Genomic DNA, 22,249 nt, shown 5'->3' with positions numbered 1-22,249 from the left:
GGAAAGAGCAGTTCAAAATACATATGATACTACATAATAACCTTCGATTCTGACCATTTTTATGAAATTTTATTAACAAAATATGATTTTTATTGGACTGTGGCAATAAATATGATCATGACTATATATATATATATATATATATATATATATATATTATGGTGTGGCCCTAGGATACGTTTTTTTTTTTTTTCAGAATACAATGTTTTTTCCGGCCTCTGGTTACAGTATTTGACCCACCTTACGGTTTTATTTATAATGTTATTTGATTATAAACATGTGGATTATATACTACTGTATTTTGTTACTAATTTTTAATTCTGTATCCCGGGGTTCTACTGTGTATCAGTAGATATACCCAGCATTGCCGGTGTCAAATATACACAAACATTTAGCCAGAATTATTAAAACATATCCTTCACTGTTTCAAAGAAAAAATAGAAAATAGAAATATATACAGTAATCAAGAAAAATTGATTGAAATAACAATATTTTCAAATTGTTTTTTTTTTTTTGAGAGAACAAATATACTTTACCATTGTAAATCTCTCTTTCTCTCTCTGTTTCTGTGTATCTGTGTTAGTTTGGTCACAGAAGAATTAGGTATAAATCAAAATTAAAGTGGAGATTTTATAGATGACAAATTTTATTGATTGAAGATGCGCAAATGAAAAATAATGAAAATCCAAACAATTTTCTGCTTTTGATGACTTGCATAAAAAAGCAACAACAACAAAAATAAATATCACATCAAAGAAAGTAAACTCAATTAGAAAAAAGAACAGATTTAGGCAGAAAGCTAATCATTAATAAAAAAAACAAAAAACAGAACAAAAAGAAAACTAATCCTGTGGCTAAAAAGAAGTATGTTTGGTGATCGTTGTATCCCATATTACTGTTTCTCTTATAAATTAAAGTAAATGTCATTTTTGTTGAGGAAAAAAAAAACAAGAATTTACATTTGTACTGTTATAAATTAATTTAGATTTCTTAATTTTGTTTATTATTTATAAAAACAAGTAAAATGTAAGGATTTTATTTTAAATGGTCTCTTTATGATGCTCTGGACCTACAAGATTGTGTCGTAATGACCCAGAACCTGAACTTGTTTGTAGGGCATCGCGGAAGAATACTTTTATCACTCAGCTTTCTATTGAGACTAGTGCCTGGTTTACATTCCACTTGTACACCATTTTGTTTTCTTGGATCCTGTGTCGTTTGTATGTTCTAAATGATGATTCTACTACTGTGTTAACATAGGCGAGTGATTTATTGAGGTGTGTTCAAAAATTGAACTACAATGCATAGTTAGCAACATATCTCTGTTGTAATGTGATGACTTTCTGTGCGTAGATTATTCAAATCTCACTCGTTTGATTGTATTTTAGGGAATATTTTGTCTTGTAACTTTTATTTAATTCTCATTTTGATTTGTGATAATTTGTTATATGTTTATGTATAGTTATAACTTTTAGTTGTTATGTCCACGAAAGGCAGAGTATATAAAAAACTGTAAAACTAATTCTTCTTCTTTAATTGTTTGGCTTCGAGTTCAGACTGCTGAAGAACGTTAATCAGGTGTTGTTCATATACAACTCTGTCATTTCTCAAGTCCATTATAGAATGTAGTTTATGTTTAACTGTTATGTGGGGATTTTCTTCTTCTAGATTGATTACCCCATCAAGGCTTGATAACCTACAATAGTATTTTACTCCAGCTCAAGAGAGAAAATGATGGGTTCATGTCTATCACAATTTTGTTAGAGAAAATGACCTCCCCACCAGATGAACTTTAACCAGCCAGACACTTTATTACACAGGGCAGTAACTATGAGGTCAATTGCAAATCCATTTGTAAGTACATTTCTTTAAGCTAAAACTTGTCATTAACACTTGGCCAAATTCATCATTGAAAGTTGGTCAAATTTACTTAAAAACACAATCTGACTTCCACTTTTTGGAATGAAAGTTTTTTTTTAACATTACATTTTATGTGTAAATTGGTAGAAAAATTACCAATTCTTATTTGAATATAAAAGTTGGTAGGTAGAGGGTAGAGGGTTAGGATTATTAGATGAGACTGAAATCTTGTAGTAGTCAACCAAAATGGAGGGAGAAAAAGGATGGGCATCGTTAAATAATTATTTTCAAAAATTGTTAGATGAAATGAGATTTTGTTAAAGATAAGTGGCACTAAAATTATTACACCATTGTCTTAAAAATCAAATATGAGAAACTTGGTTAAAGAATTTGGATATTTCTTCCATTTTTTAACAGAGGAAGTTTTTAAATTGTAAGGAGCACTGGGCCTTATTGCTAATCACCTGAGGCACTCTTACGGGAAATGCCAATGGGGCTATCCAGGCACTAGTGTGGGTCAGAGCACTCCTTCTTGAGGATGTATATTTCTTAATCCCACTTTCTGACCCTGCTGTCACAGTTCTTGCGGTGGGAGGTGACTACATACTCTTAATAAAGGTTTAAACTGAATATTTTATGAATTAGACACTTCTGATGATCAGTCATGGTGTGAACCTGCAGCAATGTGGCAAAGCTTAGTACATTTTATTATCATTTATTATTTTATTATTAATATAACTTTATCTCATAAGATATCAAACTTTTTTTTAATTCTGTTCTGATATTGAAAAATTTGTTTTTCTTAATACATTATACACACACACACACACGTTATTATAGTATGTATGTATGTATGTATGTATGTATTTCTAGGAGAAGCAAATCTCTGATTTAAAAAACCATATAGCTGAAGCCCATTACCCGCATTAAGCTGGTCTGCAGTTTAATTTGTCACTGGCTATCTTGCTCTTGCTTGTTGCTGGATCTCAACATTTTGAACCGAGAGAGAGACTTAGCTGTCGTACAAAGCTAAGACTCTGTAACATCATCTTTGTATAGATACTCCCTCAAGCATTTGGGCTCATGGATTTTAAATGTCTGGGGGAGTGGCACTCGTCTGACAAGACGTTGCAATCATCATGTATGTATGTATAGCTGGATTTGCCAGCTCAATATCGCTTATACTTTAAATCAAATTATAAAACATTAAACAACTCTTAAATTTGTTGTAAACGAAATATAAAAAGTTTGCATTTAAATTTTCATACACATTTATTGATAGGAAACGAAAGAAAAGAGGAAATCAGTTTCCACGAGTGTGTGTCAGACTTTTTTCTTTTAACATACATTTTTTCATTGATTTTGCAAAAGGAAAGTGCTATCAGTCAGTAACGAGAAGGAGCAGTAAGTAATCCTTTCCCTATTCTGTCACATCATCAACATGTTCTAGTTAGTTAAATTTAAATTATCTCCCCTGAAAATGAATCAGCAATTATTTTTTTTAATATTTTATACTTTTTTTTATGAAATCACTAACTGATTACTGTAAATACTGACAAAACTATTGCATATATACTGAAAAATAGAACAATAGAATTACAATTGAATAATACTGAATATTAATTTAATATGAATTGTTTAAAATATAATAAATCAAATTAGGCAAATAAAGATTTATCTCTACGCTATATACAGTATTTCAAAATATTCTGTTGTATTATTCATTTCAACAGGGATTTATTTTGATGGTAATATAGAGATGATAAATAAAAAATAACTTTTGCTTTTGGAGTGTTTTTGTTCATAGAAGTTTATCCAATAAACCAACTATATATTGTTTATATAAGAGTGCTCAATAACAAGTAGAGCTATATTTTAGTCTGTTTTTATTTATACGTCTTCTTTAGTCTTCACTGTCAAACGTGGCCTGTAGCTGAAACATGTATGCACATATGTAATCATAATTATTATATTTAGACTAATTTAACTTTATTACATTCTATTTTACAAGCAAAATTTATTAAAATTTCATTGTTGAAAACTCTAAGAATCAGATAGCATCAAAGTAACATTTGAGACACATAATGTTTTATGAGATTAAAAATGGTAAATCTTCAGTGAAAGTGACTCCAAATATTCATTCAGCTTATAGAAAAGAATGACTAAATGTGCAAGATATGTTTTAGAAAAAGCAGAAATGGAAATTTCACCCTTTAAAATAAAGATTGATCAAGATATCCAATTGAGCTTGATAAAGAACTATGTGGCATCTAAGAAATTAGGAGCTATTCCTCAAAAAGTAAGAAAATTCAAAATCTTCAAAATGAACTATTTCTGCACTGACATTTTCAGGATTGTTCTAATTATAGATTCAAATAGAAAACAAATAGAGAACCTTAAAGATTGTCAAACTTAGATTTGGGATTCATTTGCGCAATTTTTTTTGCTTGTTTTTTAGGAGTTGTCTTTCGAGACACAGATTGGCTGGATTCAATTCAGTCTCATGTTAAAGTTCTAGCTGCAATCATAAATAAACAAGAAGACAAGATTGTTATGGATACTTAAAGGCTAGAATATTTGATCATTCAATTTTACCACTTATGTAATTCGAGGAAATTTTACTGATTTACAAATTAAAACAGAATTCCCTGCAATTAATGCCCAATATCTTTTGTTTTGTGATAACAATTTGCACACAATCTCTGATCAATCTTATTTTATGTTCAACACAACTTGATTAAAAATGATTCAAGTTTGTCGGTTAAATGGCACCTAATCATGCTTGTACATCTGCAGTGGAGGCTGGCCTCGGGGGGGGGGGAAATAAAGAATTAGTCTAAACAAAAACATCCAGCCATCTTGCATGCAAGTGGGAAATGGTGGTCGTTATGGAAATCAGACAAAATGGTGGAATTGTATGATTGGTGTTAGTAAGAGAAAAATGACTGCAGCTGGATTTGTCGTTACTGCTTCTTTTTGCCTATTGATTCTTTGGCTTAGCCATGCTGACAGTGGCAGTGGCAGCAGACTTTGGTCGCCACAGAAACCATCCAATATGTCAACATGTGTTGTATCTAAATGTGCTTAAGCTTTATCTTTCTATCTAGAGTGAACATATGTATTTGCATATTTTCAGTTTAAAGATATATTTTATTCATAGGAAAAACATTTATACATAAATTTTAATCGGAAGAATTTAAATTCTGTATTGATGGTGGAAGTGAGAGTAGAGTGAAAAAATAAGTGCAGATCCAATTCCTGGGGATGATTCTCTTTGATGTAGTAGTAGTATTTTTTTTTTTTTTTACTCACTAGAAGTAGTCACACAGGTCATCATCAAAGATTTCTCTTTGAGAACAACTTGTGATGTTCTCTGAAGTCTGGGTAACAACAAGTCTCCCCAGATTTCCAGTACTCTCCACCTCTTTCGATAACTTTTGCAAAAGAATTTGTGTTATCACAACAGTTGTTTACCATTGATTTCTCGTTTGGCAGCAACCATCGATTTTCACTGGAATTTGGGTGGCAACAAGCCTCCCCAAGGTCCTATTTCTCTTTACACTCATCCAGAGGAGGTCTGGCTAGTGCTTTCTCTCCTCAGTCTTTCCATCCTCCTTCATCCTCCTCTCTTATTTGATGAGGTGCCAGTTTATGATGACACACACACACACATACACAAACACACAAAAAGGGGATGGTCAGAGCACAGGGATGCATAGGGTTAACTCACATTTATACCATTTCAGTTTTCATGATTCCATGTGATGTTCCTTTGTGTTTTACATCTGTAGCAGTTTCTGTGTCCAGTTTGTGTCTGTAGTTCATGTGTGGTGTTAGTCTTCAGTTAGTTTTCCTTAATATTTCTGCAGTTTTCATTATTGTTTTACATTACTACTACTACTACTACTACTACTACTACTACTACTACTACATGTAATACTTGGAGATCTTGATTTTTGATAGAAAAAGATGAAGTGAAAAAAGATTTATTAAAAAATATAATTACACAACACATTTTATCAAAAGTGAAAGAGAATATTATGGCTGATATCATTCTATTTTGTCTGCTGATATGACAAGAAATGGTAATATATCCCAAACACAGATATGGCACCGCGTGCTGTCTGTCTAAATTCTAGTCCAAACTGCTAACTCATCTCACCGTCCATAGATTGCCAATCACATGGTTTCAAAATCAAATAACACATCATGAAGTTGTTTGGCTAGGAGCAAAGTGTAATATTTGTTCTGATACTATATTTCATATTCTCTGATCTTGGCTAGGAAGAGAAATCTGTCTAAACTGAGGCAATTTTCGTTTTTGTTCCAATCCAGAATACCCCTCTTTGGGGAGCTGGATTTTCATCATATTAAAAACTAACCCCATGTCTAATTCCGCCCTTAAAAGAAGTAAGTAAATGGAACACATCAAGATATCCTAATCTGGAGGCTACTTCATATCAAATCAGTCAGAAATTTAGGATTTTTAAACACATATCTGCAAGTTTTATTGTAACTTGCACCACAGATGGGTATCATAAAAACTAAAAAATCTTGAAAATTTGAGCATCAAGTTGTGACAAAACTAACATTCCATATATGAATCTAAAACCAACAAACAAAACATTCTGAAGTAAATGGAAAACTCTGTGAAATATGTGCATGTACAATAAACTGGGAATAAAAACTAACCAACAATCAGAGAGAACTACAAGAGTTATAGAAAAGTGAGAAAGTTAAAGAGAAATAGGTCACAGATACATAACATATGCAGATCTAGATGAAAATGATCCTCCATTCTCTGTTAACTGTCATGCTCAATTTGTAAGATAGTACCAGGTGGATGATCTGAAGTTTATTTCAAAATAACTTTCTGAATATTTGAAGAAAATAAACTTGTGCAAAAATATATAATGTCACTATCTGCTTTCTACAAAGAATGATGATGATGACATTGGGTCACAAAGAATTATAAATTTATTTTACCTTTGATTGGATTTGAATGCATCAAATATGTGATAAATCCAAACAAGGTTTCAAATATGTTAAAAGCGTCATGTCAAATGAAGTAAAAGAAGTGAGTTCCTTCTTGATAGTCATCAATTTTTGATGACTTTTCATTTTGAAGCTGTTAAAGAGTGTCTAAAAAAGACAAAAAAAAAGAAGACATTGTCTTGATAAAAAAATGGAACCTATCACTTCATGAGTTTCACAAACAAGATTGTTCTTGTTTCAAGAGCACTCTGTAAAACCTGTATAAAGACAGCGCCAGTGTTGAATTATGACCACATATCATTCAAGGGAGATAACTCAGCATAATGGTGTTATTTTCAGTTGTTGTCTGCTTTTGTGTTTACGTTTTTAGTTTTGTTTTCAGTTTCATTCTGTATGCTTGAGAATAAAGTCTCTTCATCCCTTCAAACGGTTTTGTGTGATATACCTTTATTCACTGGCACAAGAATTAATTTAGACTGCGGTACAAAGAAAAAAAATGTTGTGGCACCATTGTTATACATAAAACAAACAATTTTTGTTGTCTGAGTAATATAGTGAGAGAGAGAGGGAGGAAAAGAGAGTATGGGGAAAAGGGAAAGAATGGTAGGAAGGGACAGAAAGAGGGAGAAAGAGAGGAGGAAGAGATAATGGAGAAAAGGGAGAGAAATGGGAAAGGGAGAGGATGGAGAAAGAAAGATGCAAGACTCTAAAAACTTATTTTTCTTTTTATGAACTTTTAAACGTTTCTACTTTTTCTAACACAAAGTGATTTTATTCATAATAGGCTTATTAACAGACACAAGCTTACATTGCATGCAAATTATTTGTGCTATTTTAATTCTATGAGTAGGTAAAATTGCTTTTTAACACACATTAGTGTTCAAATGAAAAAAATAAAAACAGATTTTATTACAAGTTCCGATGTCATTTCATTGTGCCATATTTCTGTACACATTTTAATACCTATTAAGTTAAGTAAAACTCACTAAATCGAAATTACAAGAACAAATGCAGTATTTTGTTGCACTTAATTAAAATAGTGACTCTCTTAGTTCTTAAATTGTTTATTTTATCATTATTAGAGATTTTATTTTTTTCAAAATTTTTAAACATTCTCAAAACTGTATATAATTTTATTGTTAGTTATTATTAATATTATTATTTTGAGAATATAGAATGAAGAAAATTCTCAGATAAAATCTCTTTGAAGAAACTATCTAGAATCATAATTTTTTGGCATTTGAAAACTTGTTTTACTGTAAACATGCGCAGTGTTGCATGTTTAGTCACGTGCAGTGTTGCAATGGGAAAATATTTAGCTAAGAGAAGACAACATCCATGAAACTGAAAAATTAATAGCTAATTATCAAGATGAAGTCAATGTGCCATGAAGTCAGAATAAGTTTTGTTATGAAGTATGTAATTTTGTTCTGCTGAGTTGAATCAGTTTAGGTTCAGTATTTTTTATCATTTCAATATAAGATGTTACTGATTAAATATATAACATAGCACATTGATAATTAATATCTTTATTTCTCAGTTATATTAGAGATTGCCACAGTAAATCTGTAACTATAAGATTTTACATGAGGTGTCAGAAACTGTCTTCCTTTAAGTGGAAATTAAGTATTTTTAAGTTCAAGAATGGATTCTCCACTAAATTTTACATAAAAAATGATGTATGACTTGGTAGAAAAAATCAAGATCAATTTTTTCAGTTAAATTTTTGTTGGGGTGTAGAAAAAAAACTTAAAATGACCTTTAGAAATAGGAATTTTGTATTAAAATGGCCAAAAATACAAATCCCACTCAATTTTACACAAGAAATGATGTAAAGCATCATAGACCTTTGAAAATTTCTTTTGACTCATTTTGTCAGTCAAAAATGCTTCATATTTTGAATACTGTCATCCAAAGTGGTGTTGTAGTATCTATAGATATTTGGAGAAAAAAAAAAAAAAAGACTAAAGGATATTTCTGGTATCTGTTGGTCTTAGAGACCCTAAGAATTGTACAGGATTGTCCGGTTGGAAAAAATGGTCTGATCGCACGTCTGTCATTTAGTAGAGAAACAAAATTGTCAATTTTTTACTTGTAACTATATTTAGATGGGATTTATTTGTTTTTGTTTGCGATACTTTTTGAATGAATTCAATTATTTATACAAAAGTGCATTTTTTACCTAAATACAAGTTGGGAATAATTTTCCATTTGAACAATTTGGTAGCCCCCCCCCCCCCCAATAGGGAGTGCCATAAGTATTATTATTATTTATTTATTTTTTTTTTTAAATATAATTATTAAAAAAAAAAGTTAAAACTAAAAAAAAAGTTATCCAAGTAGGTAGAAAAGTAACTTATCTTACCTTTGGTAACATTTATTTCTTATATTAGGTATCACAAACTAGCCTAGTTTAGGATGTGAAAACTGGTAAATGAAGTTAATTTCACTTAATTTCAACTTGCGATATCTCGTTTATTTTTTGGGTTATTTTGATAAAGTTTTGATTTAAATAAAATTCAATCTTTTTGCTTTATAGATATATAATTCTTTTTCTTGTGTCTTTAAGAGTTTTTTTTTCCAGGTTACTTCAAGTTATGTCACAAATTATGGGGAATCCGGCTTTATTTTTTACACAAAAATTGTTGGTGTTTTTCAAATTTGGTGTGGGCGATACTGTGAGTCTCTAGGTATAAAAAATAGTACCATTTAAAAGAAAAAAGGCCACTTAACAATATGGTGAGCTTAAAAAAAGGGTTTAAGTTGGTTTTCACAAAAAAATCCAACTTGAAAACTTCAGTGAAAGAAATATGAAATTTGTAGAGAAATATCTCCTCTTTAATAATCAGTTTTTTTTTTCATTTTTAAAAATGTGCCTCATTTTTTTGTTTACTTATTTTTCTTATGTTCTGTCGGGCGTTTTTGATATATCTAACATTTTGTTAAATTATTTTTTTTTTATTAGACTGTACAGTTAAATTACTTTTAAAAAGAAAAATTAACAAAATATAGCTAAATATTAAGTTATGTGCAACAAGTCATGTGTAAATAAAAAAATTAATTTCATGTAAAAATGTGCATTTTTTTTTGTTGATGTTCTATCGGGCGTTTTTGTTAAATTATTTTTTAATTACACTGTACATTATTTAAAAAATAATAACTGAAAATGTAATTAAGTTATGTGCATGTGGCGCATAAATGAAAAAATTAATTTTACTGTAAAAATCCTTTTTTTATTTGTTTTTGTTTTAATTATTTAATTCTCGAGATGGTATTTCTACAGTTTATCGCCGAAAATGAAAACGCCATTTTTTTCGTGCACCTGTCGTTAAAATCCGAGGGAGAAATCAGTATTTTAAACTATGACCTAAGTTAGAAATAGATAACAAAAAAATTAAACTAGATATTAATTACTTTCAGAAAGAACTATGAAAAAAAAGTAAATAAAGTTAAAGAGAACATATCCGTAATTATTTAATTGAAAATGTTTTGATTTAATTAATGAAAATGGGAATGTTTTTTATGAAACGCATATATATTTTTATTATTAAAAACAGAAAATGAAAATATCATTAAAAACAGAAAATGAAAATGACATATTCATAAATGTTTTAACTGGGCGAGCCCCATTTGAAAACCAAAACATTTACTGTATAAAAATTTATCAAAATATAATTGTAAAAACATTTATTGAAAAGTTTGCGTAAGAAAATATAATTTTAATAAAACAATTTTGTAATGAAAGCAACAATGGATTTTTATAAAATAGTTTGTTTTTTTTCTGAACAAATAAATAATTTTAATGAAACATTTTTTTGAATTAAAACAACTGTAAAGGGTCAACAACAAATTAATTTAGATGAAACCGAAAAATCATTATCTAGTTTAATTTTTTTTGTTATTTATTTCATGTTTCAATCATAGTTTAAAATACTGATTTCTCCCTCGGATTTTAACGACAGGTGCACAAAAAAATGGCGTCTCCATTTTCATTGATAAACTATAGAAGTACCCCACTCCTCGTGACCTATATGTTCTATCAGGTGTTTTTTATAAACTTGAACTGAGATATCTCAAGGTTGTGTTAGATGTCAAAATCAACACCAGTGGAAATAAAGTTCAACTGGCAGCTGCTCTCTCTGACTACTTGAAAAGAAATCCAGTTAATTCATTTCCACCTCCAAAGCAACAAAAAAAAGTCTCTAAGTGAATCTGCTGAACAGTCAAATAACTCCTGCAGTTGTGATGAAGAACCATCTGAGGATATCTTCAGTTATGAGTATCAAGGACAAAGAGTTGCTGTCTACTATGACACCAACTTTTACATTGGCCAAGTCATTGAGGTTATATCTGCATCCAGTGCTGTAATAAAATTTTTATCGCTAACCAAAAGGAGAAAAGATTTTTTTTGATGGTCTTTGTCAGATGACATTGCACAGGTAGAGTCAGCATTTGTTTACAGATGGGGTTTTGAGGTAATGCCAGTTTCAAGTGATGGTAGGATTTGGAGTGTTCTTGATATAGCTACCATAGCAGAAGCCTATGAAAGAATTCTGAGAAAAAATCAATAAGGAAAGGAATTGTAGTAAGACTTCTGCCTATAAAATATCTTACTTGCTTACTTGTCTTTTAAGTTGAAACTTTTTCAATGATTGAAAAAAAAAGACTTGTGACTTTTTGTATGACAAATTTCTAAATCTTATTTGTTGTCGGTCCTTTTTTGGCGAGTTTAAATTCCCCAAAGTAAAAATATTTCTGTGGCAAAAATTTTTGTTATTAGAAACAAGCCAAATATTTTTTTTAATTCCCCACCCAAAAATTAGTAAAATTGCAAAGTTTTAAGCTTCTACCTCAACGGTTACATTTTTATAGCAATTTCAGTAACGTATACTTTTGACTCATTTTTTTAGTCCTTTTTTGCCTTTTTACTAAATTGTCTGTTCGACTGCTATTACATGATCCACAATTGAATGGTTTTATCAATTTATAATTAAAAGAAAAAATTATCTTGATCTCTAATGTGTTATGAATCATACTAAGAAGATTCAATACATTAGCTATTGAAATGAAATTGATATGAACAGTCAAAGTTGCATTTCCATGTCATATTTGCACTTTTTTCTTGTTGGTAGTGGAATTTTGCCTCGTGTTTTGGTTGGTTTCATCTAATAATTATTGCTTTCATTAGTATTAATTTTCATTTACCACAAGATGACATTACATTTATAAGGATTTTTCACTTGTTAGTAACTTACATTTTTAGTTATATACTAGGAAATTTGTCTTCTGGACCATGATAGCAAATTTTCAACTTTCCAATAAACTTTGAACGATCATAACTTGATGGCTAATTGAGCTACCAAACTAAATTTGGTACTTTTGTTTATGGTTTACAAAAATCTATATGACCACATTAATGTTTTTTAGATATAATGAAAACAAAATTTTGGTTTGGGATACTTACTTATCTATATTTTACCACTAATTTGTTTTGCTAAATTTCCTTCCATTTATATCATCGTTTCATCAATAGTAATACTATTACAATTATTAAAATTAATTAAAGAGATATGTAAAAATAGGATAGTGTTTTAAAAACTTCCAAATTTCATTTTGAAAGGAGATAAAAAATATGCAATTGAAGCGAGCAGAGTTTTGCTAGTATTATATTTAACAAATATTGACCCACTGAATCGTGAGTGATCAAGTATTCAAAGGGAACATGAGTTGGAACAGATACATTGAGAGCATTGCCAAGGCTGCTGTAGAGAAGGTGCTAGAAAGCTACTTACGCTTGAAATTATTCTATACCTCTATAAGGCCACCATTCGCCCATGTATGGAGTAATGTTGTCACATTTGGGCTGGTGCATCTGCTACTAGTCTCTCAGTATTGAACAGGTTCAAAATAGTGTCGCCAACCTGACAGGTCTTGAATTGTCATCTAAGCTTCAGCCTCTGTCCCATCAACGAAATGGTGCATCCTTCTGCCTGTTCTACAAGTATTTTAATGGTGGATGCTCCAACGAACTACAAACACTTGTACCCCCTCGACATAAGTAGAGATCCCTGGGTGTAAGAAAACCTTCTACTCCAATAGTTTCCTTCTCAGAACTGCTAGACTTTGGAACTCCCTTCTGGGATTCTGATTTCCCAACTGTACTGACATGCAGAAGTTCAAGTTTAATGTAGACAGGCATCTTATTGCTCCTCTCTTTTCATAATATCGCTGCAACTTATGTCCCCGATAGTAGCCCCTACTTCAAAGTGGCACTGTGCTTTCTTTAGGGTGAAAATTGAATTTAAAAAAAATTGCTGTGTAGAAAAAGCCAAAATAACAGGAAATAATGCATACAATTTTTCTCAATATTTAAAAAAAGAAACAAAAATCCTTATATTTGGAAAGTTTAATCAAGTTAGTTTCCCTTTTTTTAGTAGACTAACACCACATACCTTAATCCTCACACCAAGAACATTCAAATAAGACTACTGGCATTCCAATGATTCAGTTCATAGTGCCTACTATGTTCTTGTTTAATAGCCCTTCCCTTGCTCAGCTAAGTTAACCATTCCATCATCTAGCTGTCTACCTGATCCTGCCCAATCAATAGTGGAGAAGAGTAAAGGGAAGCACCTTCCACACTTCTTTCCCTCTGTTGACTTGGTTAATTACTCATGATAAATATTGAACAAAAGAGAAGCCATTCAATTATGCACAGCTTCTGTCCAAAGTCTGACCAGACAGCAACACTTAATTAGCCATTGCTTAGACACAGACAAGGTCAATTAGAAGAGACTGAGCATTTATAATAGTACAAGTGCTTTCTTTAATCTTCTAGTTATTGTGACAGTTGATTTCTTATTTAATTCAATCATTAGTAGTCTTTTGTTATGGAGCAAAGCTAATTGTCATAAATGGGAAAAACTCATTCTTTTTTTATAAGTACACTTACATATTTGAGGATCCTTTTCCCAAGGAAAGATTTATCACTGAATAAAAATCAACCCATTTTAAAATAATGTTTTCACACATTATAACAAATCATTATAATACTATAATAGATCAATGTTTAGCATCTGTTCTGTCCCAAAATCGTACAATAATATTGTGGGGATCTACATTGCTTGGATGTATGATCACTGAGGACAACCTGGATTTTTCTCTAAGAAGGATCAGATTATATTAAGTTTTTGTCCAGTAATACTGTACAATTTAATTTTCATACAAGATCTAGTCAAAGACTTCAGATATTTCAAGTGCTATTGCCCTAGCTTCTCCTGTCTTATTTGTTGTGCATGGTATATGTGTTTAGAGATGATTGTTAAGATATCTACAGTAGAACATAATTGAAAGGGGGGGGGGACACAAAAAATAGATTAGTGAATAAAATATCTATAGGTTTGATTTTGAAAATTCAACAATATATTTTTAAAGAGAGATTATTATTAGAGAATTGTTGTGCTTGTTAACGTCTTTACAACTAAGAAAACTTATTTAAACTGTTGCACTTCTTTGTAGCTTGTGTCATATTTGCCTTTGATGGAAGGTTTGGGGTTATGCCATGCCAAATACATAATATTTATATGGTTCTTTGGATACAAACTGCTATTAGACAAATAAAGATCTATTACCTCACAAAGATAATTTTCTTATATTAAAATTAAGACCCTTTCAAGTCAAACAAAGAAAACAAGAACATTTCCTCATATGATTATGTTCACAGAACTAAATTATAATAAAAGTAAACACATGGCCATAAGATTTTTGCTGACACATACACACATATATATATGCACACACATATGCACACACACACACACACATATGCACACACACACACACACATATGCACACACACACACACACACACACACACACACACACACACACACACACACACACACACACACACACAATTCTTAATCTACTTACCAACAAGTCCCCGTGCAGCCACCATGTAATAGGTGGAGCAGACCGCTTCAAATATTGTTGTTAAGGTGAGCAAAATAAAACTCCAGTTAGTGGCAAAAATAAACCAAATCCAAAATCGGTCTTTGTAGAACTTTTCTGCTTCATCAATGATATCAGCAATAATCCAGGCGATGAATCCAAGTGCAACCACAATTCGGTAGAGGACATAAAGTCTGTGGTCAAGAGGCCACTGCAAATGAAAAAAAAATATTAATGTATTAAAAGAAAGAAATAATTATATATTGGTGTTGATCTTATCTAAAATATAAACATTTTTTTGTCAGATTTTCAAAGTTAGACCTAAATAACATTTAAGTTGACAAATCCAACCTTGCTATTGACTAGCCAATTTTCATTTATTATTGTACCATGTCAGTGGCAATAAAATCTATACTCCTATAAATACGTTTTTCTTTTGTGTGTATTGATATTCATATTAAAAACCCTCTTTTCTATTTATTTAAAAAGAAAATACACCAGTAAGGGTGCTGGAGGTAAATGTTTTGTCTGGGCTGACGTTATCCGCCTGATAGTCAGGGACCCGAACCTTGGATTAACCACTAAGGAGGCTGTCCTATCAGCAGGTGCAAAGTACTGGGGCTGCTGTATTGCCATTTGGTGAATGGAATCTGGACCATGCAGTAGCTTCTGGTGGGGCCTCTCGATGCCATACTAGTGGGTAATTGTTACGGCTTTACCTTATCATGTGCTACAAAAAAAAAAAAGAATTCTTCGTTTCTTTTTCTCTCTTAGTTTCCCCTCTCTGTCCTGCTCTAAGTAAATCTGTCGACCTAGTCCACAAATTCCAAAATTTCATCATGACAAGTTTCAAGAAAAAATACACGATTAAACCCGGTTCTCCAACTTCCAACGTAGACCCCTACTACCATGTCTCCTTCTCCAACATCAGGGGTCTTCGTTCTAACCTTCCAGAGGTTGAAACCCAATTACAGGAGACTAAACCAGACCTTTTATTTTTAAGTGAAACTGGCATTGGACAGGCTATTTCCCTAGATGAGTTTGCAATTACAGGATACTCTAACTTAACTTCTAAATCTGACCTCCAAGATCGCCATGAGCATGGAATATGTGCCTATATTAAAGATAGCTTTCCATGTGGGAGGGACATCTCCAGGGAAGATCCTAACTTACCCTATATGTGCTTCCGGGTTGCTTTAGCTCACACTACTGCATTTATATTTACTCTCTATCGCCCCCACAACAGCGGAGTTACTATCTTTCAAAGCATATCTGAGAAAATTGACCGTCCTTTCTACTTATCCTTCAGCTAACATTCACGTATGTGGAGACTTCAATGTTCACAACGTCGAATGGTTGACTCACTCAAACAAGACTGATGATGAGGGGAGGTTCTGTCATGATTTCTCCATTGCCTATGACCTCACTCAGATTGTTCAGGAACCTACCCGTGTGCCCGATAATGACGGCCAGTATGCGAGCCTACTAGACCTTTTTCTCACAACTTGCCCTGAACTATATTCAGTTTCTGTTCTGTCGCCTCTTGGATCTTCCGACCACTCTGTTGTATCAATTAAGATAAAAATGAAATGTAATAAGTCCCCAGACGTACCTCTTCATCGTACAGTATATCGATACACTAAGGCTGACTGGGAAAGCTTCTGTACATTTATATCTGATCTACCTCTGTATTCCATGTTTAAAAAGGATGTGTCCTCTATAGTATTAGACCTAACTGAATGGTTAATTGTAGGTATTGACCATTTCATACCCTCTAAAAAGTTTCAGCAAAAACCTAACAGCCAGCCATGGTTCTCTCCAGAATGTGCTGCTGCCATTGCGCACAGAAATCACTTTTTCCACTGCTTCAAACGTAATAGATGTATGGAAACTAAAGCCGTTTTCAGGACTGCCAGCAACCATTGTAAGAAAGTAATAAGGAACGCAAGAGAGTTGTATGCTCAATCTGTTAAGTCCAAAGTAGCTGAGCAGCAGCTTGGTTCCCACCAGTTTTGGCAAATAGCAAACAGAATCCTGAACAGAAGCGTGTGCTCCATCCCAACTATTATCAATGGACCTGAGGTAATCTCGTCAGCATCAGACAAAGCCAAACTCTTTGTCAAGAACTTTGCAGCTAATTCTACCCTTTGCGACCAAGACCGCCAACCCCCAATATTTCCTCCTGTATCAGAAAACACGCTATGTGATATACGTATATCTGTACGTGATGTTGCCAAGCTAATCAAAAACCTTGATTCGAGTAAAGCAACTGGCCCTGATGGTATTCTAATTATAGTACTCAAAAAACTTCAACCTGAACTAGCGCCCATACTTACAAAACTGTTTAAACGTTGTCTTAAGGAGAATAGTTTCCCATCTCCCTGGAAAATCTCATCAGTATGCCCTGTATTTAAGAATTCAGGTGATCGCTCATCCCCCTCTCAGTACAGGCCAATAAGTTTCCTGTGCGTCATGAGTAAGTTGCTAGAATCTGTGTTAAATACAGAAGTAATCAAACATCTCAACAAAAATAACCTTCTTAGTGACACTCAATATGGTTTCCGTTCTGCTAGATCTACAGCAGATGTCCTTACAGTTATATCTCATAGGATTAGCAAATCTCTCGACGGTGGCAATCTTTCTAGGGCAATTGCTCTTGACATATCTAAAGCCTTTGATAGGGTATGGCATAAAGGTTTACTTCATAAGATCGCTAGCTATGGTATAGCTGGAAAAGTCTTCTCAATTATTAAATCATTTCTTTCTGATAGGTTCATAAGAGTAGTAGTTGAGGGGCAAAAATCAGAAGCTCACAGTATTAATGCTGGTGTCCCTCAGGGATCCATTCTGGGCCCAACTCTTTTCCTGATCTACATTAATGATCTTTCAAATCATATCCTTACACCATTTGTAGACATTTATGCTGACGACACTACCATTTATGGTACCACATCTAAGACAGTAAACGACCAAGTTCTCTCGAATTCTCTCTCTTCTGATCTTGAGCACGTAGTGCAATGGGGAAAGGAGTGGCTGGTTACTTTTAATCCATCTAAAACCAAGCTTCTCTCTTTACATCATCAACATTCTAATCCACATTTGTCATCAATTGAAATGAATGGCTCTCGTCTTCAGGAGGCCTCAAGTTTTGACAAGCTTCTGGGCTTGACCATTACTCCTGATCTTAAATGGAACACATATATCAAATCTGTTGCCAAGGCCGCTGGAAAAATGGTGGGATCTTTCTATCGATCCAGTAGATATCTCACTGCTGATGCTATTCTCTATCTATATAAGAGCCAGGTACGTCCAAGGATGGAATACTGTTGCCACATCTGGGCAGGAGCTGCTAGAAAGGACTTGTCCTGCCTTGATAGAGTTCAAAATAGACTTTGTAGCCTCGTAGGAGATGTCCTTTTCTCCTCCTTGCAACCTCTATCTCACAGAAGAGATGTTGCGAGTTTGTCTCTGATGTATCGTTATTTTCATGGAAAGTGTTCAACTGAGCTTCAATCTATGGTCCCCCCTCGCCAAACTTTCACAAGAAACACTCGTCTAGCTGTAAACACTATCAATAATTTCCCCCACTCTTTATCTGTGCCTAAACCTAAACGTAGATTCCATGAACAAAGCTTTTTTATTAGAACTGCACGCCTGTGGAATTGTCTTCCGTTTTCCTGCTTTCCGGCTGACTACAATATGGTTGTGTTCAAGTCTAAAGTAAATAAGTTCTTGATGAGCCGTTCCATATAAGTTATTAAATTTACCAAATTTTCATTACTAATGATTACTATAATGTCCAATTTCTACTGTACACTCTTTAACCCTTATCCTTGAGTGGCCTCTGGGCCTTGATAATGTGGTGATGCCTTTGTAAAAAAAAAAAAAAAAAATCTAGCTAATTTGCATATTCTTTTAAACATTCATTAGTTTTTTTGGTTTTCTTATGGGATGATCATCTTTAGTTAACTATTACGTGTAATTATATTCATGCAGATATTCTACATGATTTATACTTGCATAATATTTGCGTAAAAAGTTTACAAGACACAATATTGTTTCCATATATATTTATGTATACTTATATATTTTTGTTTAATCTATCTATCTATGTGTCTGTGTGTCTGTCTGTGTACATTTCCCTACGCAATAACTCTGTCAATTTTTAGTCTACAGACTCGAAATTTGATATACAGGGTACTGAGCTTTGGGAAAATCGATGTGATCGGTTTGGGGCCAGAAATTTGGCTGTTAAAGGGTCAAAGTTAAACGATTTGATCTTTAAGAACTCTACCAAACTCCTCCGACAATTTTAGGTCCAAACACTCAAAATTTTAGATATAGGATCCTTGGACAGGGATCTAACTTAATAACGTGATTTGAGCCCAAAACAATAAATGTTAAGGGGTGAAAGTTAAAAAAATTGACTGCTTTTTTTTTTTTTTTCGCTCAACATACACCTCCAAATACCCGGGCAACGCCAGGTACTCATGCTAGTATATATATAAATGTGAACGTGTTTGTGCGTCTGTGTACATTTTGCTACGCAATAACTCTGTCAATTTTTAGTCTGCAGACTAGAAATTTGAAATACAGGGAATTAAGATTTGGGAAAATCTATGTGATCAGTTTTCGGTCAGAAATTTGGCTGTTAAGGTGTCAAAGTTGAACGATTTTACCTTTGAGAACTCTACCAAACACCTCCGACAATTTTGGGTATAAACACTTGAACTTTTAGATATAGGTTCCTTGGACATGGATCTAACTTAATAACTTAATTTTAGCCTGAAACAGTAAAATGTTAAGGGGTCATAATAGGGGTCAAAGTTAAAAAAAATTGACCGTTGGTTTTTTTTTTTTTTTTTTGCTCAGCATACACCTCCAAACACCTGGGCAACGCCGGGCACCCATGCTAGTAATATATCAAATCAATTAGTTCAGCCCAGGTGAATGCTAATATGAAATATATTAAAATAATTATCTAAAAATAAAAAGTCAGTCAGGAGTTAACTCATTTTAAATTGAACAATAGGAACTGTCTAGCGTTTTATAAACAAATAGAAATTAAAAAGTAAACTGACTTCATTACATCTTGTGCACCACTAAACTAATAACTAACATAACGTGATGAACATAACGAAACAAAGATTTTTAAAAAATTCAATGCATGAGTGATGTGAGAGTTAGAAATTTCTATAATGAATCATAGTGGGAATGGAATTCTTACGCTTAACCCCTGTTAATGATAAAAGAGCCACATGCTTTACTAGTTCATCATATTTCATATTTTGGTTCAAGATTAAAGCGTTGATGTAATTAGAAATATGTATCATAAGAAATCGTTGATTGTTAAGCAACGAACATAAATACATATTTAAATATTGTTGATTGTTAAGCACCCAACATAAATACATATTCACATATTGTTGATTGTTAAGCAACCAACATAAATACATATTTAAATATTGTTGATTGTTAAGCACCCAACATAAATACATATTCACATATTGTTGATTGTTAAGCAACGAACATAAATACATATTTAAATATTGTTGATTGTTAAGCACCCAACATAAATACATATTCACATATTGTTGATTGTTAAGCAACCAACATAAATACATATTTACATATTGTTGATTGTTAAGCAACCAACATAAATACATATTTACATATTGTTGATTGTTAAACAACCAATATAAATACATATTTACATATTGTTGATTGTTAAGCAACCAATATAAATACATATTTATATATTGTTGATTGTTAAGCAACCAATATAAATACATATTCACATATTGTTGATTGTTAAGCAACCAACATAAATACATATTTAAATATTGTTGATTGTTAAGCACCCAACATAAATACATATTCACATATTGTTGATTGTTAAGCAACCAACATAAATACATATTTAAATATTGTTGATTGTTAAGCACCCAACATAAATACATATTCACATATTGTTGATTGTTAAGCAACCAACATAAATACATATTTAAATATTGTTGATTGTTAAGCACCCAACATAAATACATATTCACATATTGTTGATTGTTAAGCAACCAACATAAATACATATTTACATATTGTTGATTGTTAAGCACCCAACATAAATACATATTTACATATTGTTGATTGTTAAACAACCAATATAAATACATATTTACATATTGTTGATTGTTAAGCAACCAATATAAATACATATTTATATATTGTTGATTGTTAAGCAACCAATATAAATACATATTCACATATTGTTGATTGTTAAGCAACCAACATAAATACATATTTAAATATTGTTGATTGTTAAGCAACCAACATAAATACATATTCACATATTGTTGATTGTTAAGCAACCAACATAAATACATATTCACATATTGTTGATTGTTAAGCAACCAACATAAATACATATTTAAATATTGTTGATTGTTAAGCAACCAACATAAATATTTACATATTGTTGATTGTTAAGCAACGAACATAAATACATATTTACATATTGTTGATTGTTAAGCAACCAACATAAATACATATTTACATATTGTTGATTGTTAAGCAACCAACATAAATACATATTTACATATTGTTGATTGTTAAGCAACCAACATAAATACATATTCACATATTGTTGATTGTTAAGCAACCAACAAATACATATTCACATATTGTTGATTGTTAAGCAACCAACATAAATACATATTCACATATTGTTGATTGTTAAGCAACCAACAAATACATATTCACATATTGTTGATTGTTAAGCAACCAACATAAATACATATTCACATATTGTTGATTGTTAAGCAACGATATCGACGATTGGAAATGTTACAAGATAAATAGATCTTCAATAATTGTCCACTTAATCGCTAGCAGGAGTTATTTAGTCAGTGTGATGAGGAGGAGTACAATTGCTATGTATGGCACACTGGAGAAAACGAGGCCAGTACAAATGCATTCCTCACACACATGATCATAAGCAGCAGATTGGCTAAGTGGCAGGTAGGCTGATAAAAAGGTGCTCTTTAAGGAAACGTAAAAAGAATTGGTTGGTGATAGTTACAAGTGTATTACAAGTTACAGTCTCACTGATTAAGAGCACATTCTTATATTAATAAAATTGTGTGCTGCGTCTCATTTATCTATATGTAATTGTGACTTGCACATTATTTTTAATTAGTATTGATAGATTATTCAAATAAAAAATACAATAGCTTTAAAGTACAAAGTGTATTTTTAGAGTTGTCAAACTTTCAATCTATCTCTATTTTCTTGAATTTGGTAATTTTGAGTTCAGCTTGGTTTGGCAATTCACCATGATGATTTTTCCCCACTCCCTATCTGTGCCTAAATGTAAACTCAGATTCCATGAACAAAGCTTCTTTCCCAGAAGTGCCCTCCTTTGGAACGCTGTTCCGCTGGCATGCTTCCC

At 32.1% G+C, this 22,249-nt stretch overlaps 1 protein-coding gene across 1 annotated transcript in view; it reads right to left on the bottom strand.

Annotated features, from left to right (window-relative positions):
- The window catches only part of LOC145278210 (uncharacterized), a 238,015-nt gene that overhangs the window by 74,071 nt on the left and 141,695 nt on the right, over positions 1–22,249 (bottom strand). Inside the window, exon 3 of the mRNA XM_080130497.1 lies at positions 14,788–15,016. Within this exon, the coding sequence (XP_079986623.1) occupies positions 14,788–15,016 (229 nt within the window). The remainder of the gene's footprint in view (positions 1–14,787; positions 15,017–22,249) is intronic.

The sequence above is a fragment of the Euprymna scolopes genome, chromosome 6 (assembly GCF_053919585.1).
Source record: "Euprymna scolopes isolate OS-2025 chromosome 6, ASM5391958v1, whole genome shotgun sequence".
In the NCBI taxonomy this organism is placed as follows: Eukaryota; Metazoa; Mollusca; class Cephalopoda; order Sepiida; family Sepiolidae; genus Euprymna; species Euprymna scolopes.
This window is presented reverse-complemented; position numbering and strand designations above follow the sequence as displayed.